This window comes from Echinops telfairi, unplaced genomic scaffold (genome assembly GCF_000313985.2).
Source record: "Echinops telfairi isolate 266 unplaced genomic scaffold, ASM31398v2 ScPeMD7_7468;HRSCAF=8506_0, whole genome shotgun sequence".
NCBI classification, from domain to species: Eukaryota; Metazoa; Chordata; class Mammalia; order Afrosoricida; family Tenrecidae; genus Echinops; species Echinops telfairi.
Genome location: NW_022111369.1, coordinates 55201480 through 55213745, shown reverse-complemented (window position 1 = coordinate 55213745; position 12266 = coordinate 55201480). Strand labels below are relative to the sequence as shown.

The window sequence follows — 12266 nt, the reverse complement described above, 5'->3', positions numbered from 1 at the left end:
GAGGAGCTGATGCCAGGGGCTTAAGTGGAGAGCAGGTGTTTTGAGAATGATGAGGGTAATGAATGTACAAATGCGCTTTACACAATAGATCTATGGATGGATTGTGATAAGAGTTGTATGAGCCCCCAATAAAGTGATTTTTAAAAATTGGAAAATAGAATCTAATTCCTTCCCTGAAAAGAATTGAAAGATAATGTTTTCAACCTATTTTATCTGTTAAAGAGGCTTGGTATATCTGGTGGACTTTTAATGTTTTACGTGGTAATTTTTTTTAATGTGAGATGGGAGGAAGAGATTTAAGAATTAAAAATGTATCTGAAAACTGAAGGAAAAAAAGAAAGCCGATGTTTTGAGGATGACGATGGCAGCAAATGTACAAATGTGCTCCACACAATGGATGGATGGATGGATTGTGATAAGCGTTGTACGAGCCCCCAGTAAAATGGTTTAATTTAAAAAAGGTAATTAACAACCAAAAAAAGAAAAGAAAGGCAAGCCTCGATTGTAACATGGGCACAGAACAAGATTAGTTTCCACATCGTCAGAATTTCATTGTACAGTCTCTAGGTGGCAGTACAACCACACCAGCTACCGAGGCTTTTCTGACCACAAGTCTGGCTAGACCAGAGGATGTACACCGGTACAGATAGGAATTGGAAACACAGGGAATCCAGGGCGGATGATCCCTTCAGGACCAGTGGTGGGAGTGGCGATCCTGGGAGTGTAGACAGAGAGTGGTTTGGAAAGGGGGAACTGATTACAAGGATCTACACGTGACCTCCTCCCTGGGGGACGGGCAACAGAAAAGTGGGTGAAGGGAGACGTCGGACAGGGCAAGATATGACAAAATAACAATTTATAAACTATCAAGGGCTCATGAGGGAAGAGGGAGCGGGGAGGGAGGGGGAAAATGAGGACCTAATGCCGGGGGCTTAAGTGGAGAGGAAATGTTTTGAGAACGATGAGGGCAATGAATGTACAAATGCGCTTTACACAATTGATGTGTGTATGGATTGTGATAAGAGTTGTATGAGCTCCTAATAAAATGATTAAAAAAAAAAGATAACATAGTCTTTGGTGAAACAAACCTGATGAGACAAATGCTGTGTCCTCTTCCTCTGGTGGTCCATCACCCACGTTCTCCTTACTGTTCAGTTCAGCTTCTTCAGCCGCAGCCTGAAAAAAGAGGTTTTTCTCCCTTGAATTAAAATTCCTTTAAATAAATGTAGAACCCTTTACAGAAGGACTCTAAAAAAGGTAAACATTTTATACTTTGGTGTAAATATTTAGGCCCACCTACTGGATTTCACATATAGACGAATGCTTAAAATGCTGCTAACAGATTGATTCTGACTCCTAGGGGCCAAGAGAGTGTTTCTGAGGCTGTGATCTTTCCTGGGCAGGTGCTCCCAAAGGGCACGCTGGTCAGTTCCACCTGCTGGCCTTGAGCGTGGCGTTGTAGTGCTTACCCAGCAGCACCACCACTGTGCCTTAAAACGCACGTCCTCTAAAATCTATGGAATTAATCAAGCGGCCATCTAGCTCAGAAGCAACAAAGCCCACATGGAAGAAGCACACCAGCCTATGCAACCATGAGGTGTCGAAGGGATCAGGTGTAAGGCATCATCAGAACAAAAAATCTTACCATAGTGAATGATGGGGGGAGTGCAGAGTGGAGATCCAAAGCACATTAGTAGGCCACTGGAGATCCCCTTGCAGAGGGGTCTCGGGGAGGAGATGAGCCAGTCAGGGTGCGATGTAATAATGATGAGAAATACAACCTTCCTCTAGTTCCTAAGGGTTTCCTCCCCGCTCCCACTACCATGACTCGAATTCTATCTTGCAAGTCTGGCTAGACCAGAGGAGGTACACTGGTACAGATAGGAACTGAAAATAAAGGGAATCCAGGACGGATGAGCCCTATAGGACCAGTGGTGTGAGTGGCGAAACAGGGAGGGTAAAGGGAGAATGGGTAGGAAAGAGGGAACCGATTACATGGAACTGTGTGTGACCTCCTCCCTGGGGGACAGACAACCAAAAAGTGGATGAAGGGAGACGTCGGACAGGGCAAGATATGACAAAATACCCATTTATAAACTATCAAGGGCTCATGCGGGAGGGGGGAGCGGGGAGGGAGGGGAAAAATGAGGACCTAATGTCGGGGGTTTAAATGGAGAGAAAATGTTTTGAGAAACGATGTACAAATGCGCTTTACACAATTGATGTGTGTATGGATTGGGATAACAGTTGTATGAGCCCCTAATAAAATGTTAAAAAAATAAAAAATAAAAAATAAATAAGAAAAAAAAAATAAAATCTATGGATTTACTGATTTTCACAAGTGTGTATTTTTTCCCCATAAATTAAAATTTATCTCTCATATGGCCAAATGAAAACCTCTTAAAGTTAATGTATTTGTTGAGACTGTCATTAAATATTTTAAAAAGCAAGAAACTTTATGCCACAAATCTTTCACACTTCTGAAAGATTTCTCAATAGCATCCTGGGGTGGAAATGTTTTTTTTCTTTTTGCCTATCTTATGGAGTATGGTACAGTTTTGAAATCCACATAACAGGATGGGCATTTCCCAATGATGGACAATTATGTATTAAGTTGAAATGTGCCTTTAGAGCCCTAGGCAGAAAGAAGTATACCACTTATTTCATGGGTTTTTATAAATTCTTAATATATCAATAAGACACATACCTTTAAGAGAAGCAATAATATAGACGATATAGCTAAGTAAAACAAAGCCTCTTTATTCTATTTAAGGTTTCATACACACGCGTGCGCGCGCACACACACACACACACACATCGTTAGGACATTCAACACACTGTAAGAAGCATTTAAGGATCAACACCTTAGCATTACAAAAAAGTTGGGTATGGTCATTTAAAGTGCTTTTTCTCCCCTATCTAGAAATGCTAACATATCATAGTATTTTTTTTTTTGACCTTAAGATGTGAAAGACTGGCAGAATACTGATTTTTTTTGCCTTTATTCCTCCAAATGGATTTGATGATAGAAAACTCTGAGGTTGGAAAACCAATCTGCAGTTAAATACTGATGGAGGGCGCTCCTGCGAACACTGGTGTTTCCAATGACGAGAAAAAAATATCTACAGAAACAGGGTCAAAGAGCCCCTCATGCCCCCACGTGAACATCTTTTATTAAGTAGAAGATGTAATTGATTTAGGTTGTACTCTTTTAACTACTGCTAAGAAACAAAAACACCTCTGTTGAGCCCGACCTACCATGGGTTGTAAGACACATCCCGATTTCGTGACAGAGCAATGTGCAAGGTATGCCATTAGAAGTCAAGGGAATAAAAGATTCCATCGAGCCTTTGGAAATATGAAGGGGCTTCCAAAAGTTCATGGAAAAATGGAATCCAAAGGTAAGGAATTCTTCCACGAGCTCCTAAAAGCCCCACTCATAATACGTAAAGCAAAGGAGGCACACGTTTTCAGCACGCTTATAGCCTATGTAGGAGTGTTTTACCATTCCAATGTTACCTACACCTGACCAGTGGACAGTCCACTTCCAGGCTCAAGAATTCTCGTGATTCTGCAAATATTTCTATAGGGCTCAAATATTGAGCTTCTGAGGATGACCCATTTCATTTACTTTAACATGATGCTTTTAAGGGGACATGCTGGCAATGATATGGTAAAATGGTAGTAAACAGAAACCATCACACATCGTTACTAAATTATAGATGACCTCACTTAACCCAAAGCTAGTTTCCAAGGTGTGTAACAATTTTATTCCCTTCATACAAGTGAGCTGGGTCTCCAGGTGGTACAATAGTTAAGGTACTTGGCTAGAAACCCAAAGGCTAGAGGTGGGAGTCTGCCCCAAAGTTCCCATGGCCGAACCACCTGCTGGTCTACTCCCCCAAATGAGCCACTGCCAACCCTGCAGAGTACGGTCCTCGGGGCTGCCTCGAGGACACCGAGGAGAGGACATGACTTGCCCAAGTCTATTCTTCTAGTAGGTGGGGAGTGGGAGATGGGAGCCCCGCTGTGGGTTGGGCATCTCAATGCTCCACCATCCGGCATCTTCATCGTCACCTACCACTTCAGACATCTAAAGTTCTCCATGAGAAGAAGCCGGAATCTCAAAAACCACTCACATCCAGTTGACTTGACTCCTCGTGACACCATATGACAGGGGACAGCTGCCCTTGTGGGTTTCAGAGATTCTTTACGGGAACAGAAAGCCTTGTCTTTCTACCACAGAGGCTACTGGTGCTTTTGAACAGCTGACCTTGCAGTTCGCAGCCCCACACATCACTGCTACTTCACCAGGACTCCTGAAACTATCAAGTCTATTGATGTGCGGTGTCGTGAACTGTTTAGCGTGGCCCTTCTAAGTCATGCGGGGTCTTGTAACTCCCATGCAGTAAGTTAGGCATAGTGGGTTACACACCGGCTGTTGACCGGAAAGTCAGCAGCCAGAAACCATCAGCTGCTCTGTGGGAGAAAAGGAGGCTTTGCACTTCTAGTGAGAGCTACTGTCTTGGACGCCCGGGGGCAGTTCTACTGTGTTCTATAGGGCAGCTTTGAGTTTGGAGGGTCCCGCTGGCAGGGAGTTTGGTTTTGGTTTTTATTGAAACTAAGGTGCTTGTGACTCACTAAAGGGAATGGGCAGCTTGCTCACTACGCAAATGACACCAAGAATTAACACAAGGAAAGAAGAGCCGGGAGTAGAACACGTCTTCCGTGCTCAGGGCCCCTGTGCTGAGAACCCCCTAGACCCAGGAGACAGGGACAGCTGTAACAGCGGAGACAGCAAGAGGCAGTGGCAGCAGAACTAAGAGGCAGGCGCGAAACAGTGCAGTGGGCTTCCTGGGACACAGAACAAGTAGCCGACTCTTGGGGCAAAAGAGGTGAGTGTCTTTGGGCAGGAGTCTTCCGGGTGGAGCAGGGTGTCTCTGGGGACTTAGCTGAGCTAGGCTGGCTATGGAGTGAGACAGATGAGCACTTTGGGGCCCGAGGCTTACTGGAGAATTGGGCTATCCACGGGCACTTACAAGTGGAATGAAAGAACTTGGTAACGCTTGCTCAAGCAAGGCAGAGGCTTGGCTGGCCCAAGAGAGTCGAGGTGCAGAGTGGCCAAGGATGGAGGGGGCAAAGGCCAGGGGGAGACCTGCCCTTGACATAGCTGCAAAGAGGTTGTTCTGACTGAAGAGCTGTGGCGCGGTCCTTCCCTCATAAATTCCCAAGTCATGAGTATTGTCTGTGAGTTCTGGGTGGCCACTGTCCTTGTCACAAATTATCAAACCTAGCAGAGAAGCAGAGACTGCAGGGGGAGGGACTAGCAGAATTAGTCAAATGTTGGAGGGTGGACGCTTATGCACCTTCACTTCATGGGAATCAGCCTTGGCCTGATTGTCTGTTTCCTCCACTTCCTGAGGTCATTGTTTGACAAGACCACACCAATGTTCCTGCAGGCTGGATGTTCCAACAGTCCATTTCTTTTCCCTCTTCAGCCTTTCGCCCACCTCTTCAGCAAAGGGGAACTCCCTGGGACCTTTCAGCACACGAGGCAGCTTAGCTAAGTCTCCATTTCCCAAGGTGGCTCAGGGCCAAACTGCCCACAGCCATTCATCCATCTACAGGTTTTAGATGCAGCCCGGGTTCTGGGGAGATGTCAAGCCTCAGGGGCCCCAGTACAGCGTCTGGCACAGAGCTGACATGCAACCAGTGTCAGGTACACATCGTATGCATTATTTATGGGATGCAAACTCTCAAGCTTAGTTAAAATGCATATGAGTCATACAAACCAGGCCATTACTGGGAAAAATGTTCAGGATCAATGAAGAGAAAAAGCAAGTTACAACACAACATGAATAACATGAGCCCATTAAAAAATGGCTTACATGCACCGAGAGGAAAAAAAGAGAAGGATATGCATAAAAATTCATCACTATTAATTTCAGAGTGCTTGCAATAAGAGGCGGATGATATTTTCTCTACAGTTTTCGAGAGACTTCCATGCATATCCATTTTAAAGCTTTCAGCGCATATACGTTTCAATCAGAGAATTTAAAAATCCTCCAAGTCAATTTAATGAAGGCATGTCTGCCTGCTCCACCTGGAAGGCTTGCTAATTGTGTCTGCCCATCATGCTGACAGAGGGGACAAAGTGAGCATTAGCCATTTTCAGACCGCTCCTGAGAAGACACCGAGGGTCGGCCTCGCTGGAACAGGCGTGTCTGGCTGGGGCTTCCCTCTGGTTGCTCTGAAGTAGAGACAGGGCTTCTTCGCCTTCTCAAGAGCGGAAACAAGTGACTAATAACAGAGCCCTGGATCCGGATGAATGAAAACACACAAAGGGTACGCGGGACCAAGCCAGGCGTTGGCAACCCCAACTCACCCCCTTCCCCAACTCCCACAAGGAATGAGATCCAAACTGGCCCGGGCGCCAGGCTGGGCCTCGGGAGGAGGAGGAGGAGGTGGCAGTTTCTTGGCTGGAGAGAAACGCAGTCCAGCCACCAAAGCTACCTGGCATCAGGCTGCCAATGTGAACCGGAGCTTGTGGGCCGGATGGCCCCGAGGGCAGCCCTGCAAGAGGCTCTGGAAACAGGAAGGAGGTGGACAGGCCCCCCCACCCCAAGACCTGGGGTCCGGCCCGTGGGAGCTGGGGAGTCATGCCCAACGTCCTTTTCCTGAGCTCTTTCTGGGACGGCAGACTCCCGGCTCCAGGCCTGATTCCCTCCTCTGAACAGAAGCCTGTGGCCATGGCCTGGAGACCGCAGATGCCACACACCCGGTGTTCCTGTTCCTTCCACTGTTCTGCCTTCAGACACCTGCTGTCTCTACAAGGAGAGCCCTCCGTTCAGGGCCTGGGCTCCCAGGGCTGCAATGTTTCCAACCTGCCATTTGAGGCTCCAGCTCAGTAAGAGGGGCCAGGGCGGCTGGGATTCGTTTCCTGCCTGTCAGCTTTCTCAAAAGGCCCCCTGGTGGCATAGCAGGTTACACGCTGGGCTGGGCTGACTGCAAGGCCAGTCGTTGGGCACCACCAGCTGCTCCACAGGGAAAAGAGGTGGCTTTCGACTCCCGTAAAGAGTTAGTCTCAGAACCAACTCGGTGGCAGTGGGTTTGGGTTTGGCTTCGAGGAGCTTCCTTGAAGGTCCGGAGGGAGCAGACACAGTTGGCACTCGCTCACTGAAAGGTGGGTGGTTCAGCGCCATCCACTGATGCCACAGAATTCCCGGCCTGCTGCTCTGGTATCACGAAGCCCACAGTCAAGAAACACCGGGAGCCCTTCCGCTCTGTCACCCTCCAGGTCGCCACGAGCAGCTGTCGACTCAACAGAAACAACAGCAATGTGCTTTCTGGCGGCCTGTTAGCTCTCTTGGACCTCAATACCCATCGGTTCAAAAACACTGCAGAGAAACTGCTTCTAAAGTACTGTTGGTCTACATTGGACATCTAAGAGGAATTTGCAGTCGGTCTGCATCGAGCACCTACTCAAATGCCTTCACCCCATCCTCACTGCGACATGCACCCCTGCAAGAAAGCAGTGATTGTCTGCCTCCAGGCCCAACGACAGCAGGACCACATTTTCAAGAGAGCGTCTCCAGCCTTATCAGCTCACTGCCATGGTGCCGGTGCTGACTCACAGGGACCCGGGAGGGCACACGGGAACTGCCCTGCGAGTTTCTGCGACTCATTATTTACCGAAAGCCCGGCTTTCTTCCACAGAGTGGCCGGTGTTTTGTTGTTTTTTATAAATTATTTTTTACTAATCATTTTATTGGGAGCTCTTATAGATGGTATAACAATCCATCATTCAATTAGATCAAGCACCATTGCACAATTGCCGCCACCACCAGTATCAAAACATTTTCTTTCTTCTTGAACTCTTTGATATAGCTCTCCTTCATCCCCTCCCTCCCCCCAGGAACCCTTATTTATTAGTATTATTATTTTTGCCGTATTTTACACCATGCAATTGGGCTATGCGTTCCCGTCAAGGGGGGGGGGCGATATAATCGATACCGCTGTCTGGCTGATGGTTTTGAGCTGTTTGACCTTTCGGATTACGGCCCAATGCTTAATCATGACACTACCAGGTCCCTTCCAGCTGTACCGATGGGGACACAAATAGAGGCACCTAGCTCCTTAGTCTGAAGGGAGCTGAGGAGGTAACCTAGATACACTGATGTCTAGATCTGGACTTTGACACGTGACGGAGAATCGAGGAAACCTGGTGGAAGGTGCTGGCCCACAAGGAGGGAGCGGTCACACATCCTTTGGGAGGTGGGATGGAGTAACAGAGGGGACAGCAAGTCCTGTGAAGACGAGCTGGCACAAAGAAGCCAGAAGTGGGACAGAGTGGACAGCGGAAGAAGCCAAAGGAGCCGCAGGAAGAGGCGTGTCACCACGTGCCATTTTTCTGGGAAAAAGCCACTCAAACCTGCGGGTGCCTTAGCGAACGGCCACAGCAGAGATGAACAAGCTGGACTGGACGATGATGAGAAACTTACGTCACCTGCATGAAATCCAACATCCGTTCAAGTGGTAATTGTTATGATCTTACTGAAAACCAAAACAACAACAACAACAAAGCTGCTCATGCCTAATATTTTTGGTTGTTTTTTTTTTTGGGGGGGGGAGAAGGTTTCGGAAAAATGTATTATAAACTTCCTTTCCCCCAGTTGTTTTATGATAATGTTGGCAACAAACAGTCTCAGGGAACAACCTTCCGGCCTATGAATTGCCTTCACACTAAGTGGTCTCTGTGTATACATGATTCACACAATAGTCATCTGATGCATAAGCGATTAATCAACCCCCAAATACAAACCCGCTGCCACCAGCTCGCAGTGACCCGGTAGGACAGAGGGGAACTGTCCCGTCGGGAATCCATGGCTGTGTATCTTCCTGGAAAGAGCCTGCCACGTCTTTCTCCCAAGGAGAGGCTGCTTACAATTGAGCATGTAGCCACTTCTCTGAAATAAACTTCTTATATATCTTTTAAATGTACACCAAGGTGCAGACAAGTGTTCTTGCCCAGGGGTGCTGCTAACTGCAAGGTTGGCATGTCAAATCTAACAGCCACACCTCAGAAGAAGGACGGAGCTGCCTGCTTCCATAAAGATGCACAGTCCTGGAAATCCTACGTAGCGTACCTGAGTCAGGACTGACCCGCTGGCCGTGGGAATGGTACACGGAAGACTAGTACGTGACTGAGGAAAGGGCACCTTTAGGACCCCTGAGGAATAACGATGCAGTACAAATAACATGGATGAGGGCGTTAAAGCAAACCGCCCCAAAGGGAAGACAAACACTGGGACGGTGTTGAGAGGGAAAAAGAAATTTTATAGGTCCCTAACCACAGGGTAGGGGGTCTTGGTGGCACAGTGGGTTATGTGATGGACTGCTAACCACGAGGTCAACAGTTCGACCCCACCTGCTGCGAAGATTGATAAACTCTGAAGTCCAAAGGGGCAGGTCCACTCTACCCTAGGGGGGCATTAGGAGTGGGACTGGATTCAACTGTAGTGGGTTTTGTGTTTTTTAAATACAAGCTAAATCAGTCCTCAGATGAGCTACTCTTCCCAATTCTGTCTCCATTCTGGATTCTAGGTGTTGGTGTTGGAACGATGTGGTCATCCTCTTATACAAACAAAGGCTCTATGTTATGCTTCCTCTGTCCCTCTACAGAGATGCTGGTCCGTGCTGGGAACAGAAGCCTGACAGTAGGCCAGGGACAGTGAACAAGAACAGAAACAGGCTGAGGTGTGGGCAGGAGCCTGATGGGGTTCCTGATCCCTCTGCCTAGCGTGTCCACATCCAGTCACCCTGACCACCTCTTTCCCAATGACCCTAGCTCCTTCTCGTGGGAGCATCATCGCTGTCCATGCCTCTTCTTCTGCTGCCCCCTTTCCCCTCCATTCCAGTGTACCTCCTACAGTTCATTTCAAAGTCCACATCCCCCCCAAAATAGTCCCAGACTGAGCCCATCCAACGTGTTCTTAGCAATCACACATCCCGGGGAGACTTCTCACCCCTCACTCTGGTATTTCCTACTGTATTTCTTTACATGATTTTCGAGTTGCATTACCGAAAATTGCTATCCCAGTACACTCCTAGGTTTCCTTTGCTATTTCGAAGACGGGGCCCGGGCAGGGCCTCCATTCCTACTGTCAGTCAACAGTCTAAGCCTTCATGTGCCAGGAAGCTGCTCTCCCAATCTTAGCCTAGAGGCGACTGAAGAGGGAGGATCCTAGTTCCCCAGGACAAGCGGGTACAGGCATTGCCAGGTGCCATCAAGGCAGGCCTGACCCCCAGGTCCCTGTGTGCACCAGAGGGGAGTTCTGCCCAGGTTGGCACCAATGGTCACCATGTTGGAGCCCAGATATGGCAGCCACCGTGCCAGCGCATCTCACAGAGGGTCTTCCTGTTTGTTGACCCTTCATTTTACCAAGCATGATGGACTTCCCCAGGGACGGGTTCTCCCTGATACTATGTCCAAAGGACTCTAGACACAGCTGTGGTATTTTAAAAAAAGAAAAGTCTAACTTAATTTAGGGGCTAGGTCTAGGTCAGAAGACGAAGCACTCAAATTCACTGCTGTCACATCGACGCCGACTCCCAGTGACTCCACAGGACTGCGTAGAATGACCCTTGTGAGTTTCGGCGGCTGAAACTCTTTATGGGAGTAGAAAGCCCCATCTTTCTCCTGAGGAGCAGCTGGTGGTTTCGAACGGCTGACCGTGCAGTTAGCAGCCCAATGGGTAACCCGCTAAGCCACAGAGAACAGCTGGATTAGTAAACAACGTCCGCCTTGAGCACTGTGAGAATGGTCTCTATGGGATCAGGTTGACAACAGCCACTTGAAAGGTTCGACGGGAAGCAGCGTAGAGGGCAGTGGGCTTCATGCCAGATAAGGAGTGTGAATGGCTGTGTCACTGGAAGGCTGTCATCAGCATCACGGCGCTGTACATGCAACAGCTGTTGAGTAGACATGTGATTGGTTGGTTGCGTACCTTCTCAACAACAAATAAATTATTTCAGAAATTAAAAGTGAGAACAATGAGAGGGAAGGACGTCAAGGAGCTGGCACGATTCCAGATGAGAGTGCTCCGGCTGGTCCTCCCTCTGGGCAGCTCATCCCCGCCCACTGCCATGCCCTTTGAGTGGTGCCAACGCGCCCTCAAGGAATTGTGACATTTTAGTGGTGGGTGAGACTACTCCTCTGTAGAGAGGATCTGTTGAGAATGCATTTTGGGGAAGAAAGGCACCATTTAACAAGAACACTATTCCTTTGATAGCCTCACAGACTTGGGCAAAGGAATCAGAATGGGAAGACCCCGCTTACGCTGGTACCGTCCCGAGGAGGCTCTGAAGTCCAGTTTCCTGTTTGCAGCTTGTCCCCATACTTTGCCACAACCAATTCATCCTGCCTGTTCAGTGGTGATAGGAGAGGGCTTCCAAAAGTTCATGGAAAATGAGAAAGAAGAGAAAATGGAGCTTTTCCACGAATGTTTCAAAGCTCCCTCGATAAGGGGATGAGAGCATAGACCGTAAACGCTTTTCTTGGAACAAGGGAAGAGTAGGCAAAATGAGATGTGTGCTTCCTGGCAAAGGGATTCTTTTCACAAGTCATGGAATTTTGAGTAGGAAACTTTTGGTGTCACACTTTGCAAGCCAGTATGAAGAGTGCTTTTGTAATGAAACAAAACACTGTGTCATTTTACGCAGTACAGCTTAGAACTTTGCTTGCGGGCTAACAAATATGTATAGGCAGCTACCCACCCTGAAATAATGCAAAAACCGCTGCCATATTGAATTCAGGATCCTAAAATGCTTGAGACAGGATAAATATATGATACAAGTTATTCGGAAGGAGCTGCAGGAGTTCATGTGCTGCATTCCTGCACCTGCCTACGAATCATCAGGGTTGGCGAAGTGGAGGGACAGCAAAGAAGAGAAGAAGGATTGACACAGTGGCTGAAACAGTGGGCTCAGGCGTCAGAAAGATTGTGAAGATGGAGCAGGGACAGGCGGTGTTTCGCTCTATTGTGCACAGGGTTGCTACGGGTCAGAACCGGCTCCGTGGCACCTGATAACAACAGCGCACCGAAAGGTTAGAATCCACTCATGCCTCGGAAGAAAGGCCTGGCAATCTACTTCGCAAAAAACCACCCACTACCCCTGCACAAGTGCTCCCCCAACACAAGAACACTTTGTCCTAACAATTCGGCAGTCTGAGATGCTCACCTGCCTGGCATGATCGCTGAAGACAA

The 12266-nt window shown here is 48.0% G+C and overlaps 1 protein-coding gene across 3 annotated transcripts in view; it reads right to left on the bottom strand.

The window, feature by feature from the left end:
* The window catches only part of LIMCH1 (LIM and calponin homology domains 1), a 107068-nt gene that overhangs the window by 46879 nt on the left and 47923 nt on the right, over window positions 1-12266 (bottom strand). For 2 of the 3 annotated variants that reach the window (XM_045284004.1, XM_045284006.1), the window contains one exon: window positions 1090-1176. In XM_045284004.1, the coding sequence (XP_045139939.1) occupies window positions 1090-1176 (87 nt within the window). Of the gene's footprint in view, window positions 1-1088; window positions 1177-12266 lie in introns of all 3 variants that reach the window. The other variant, XM_045284005.1, reaches the window with a different exon arrangement.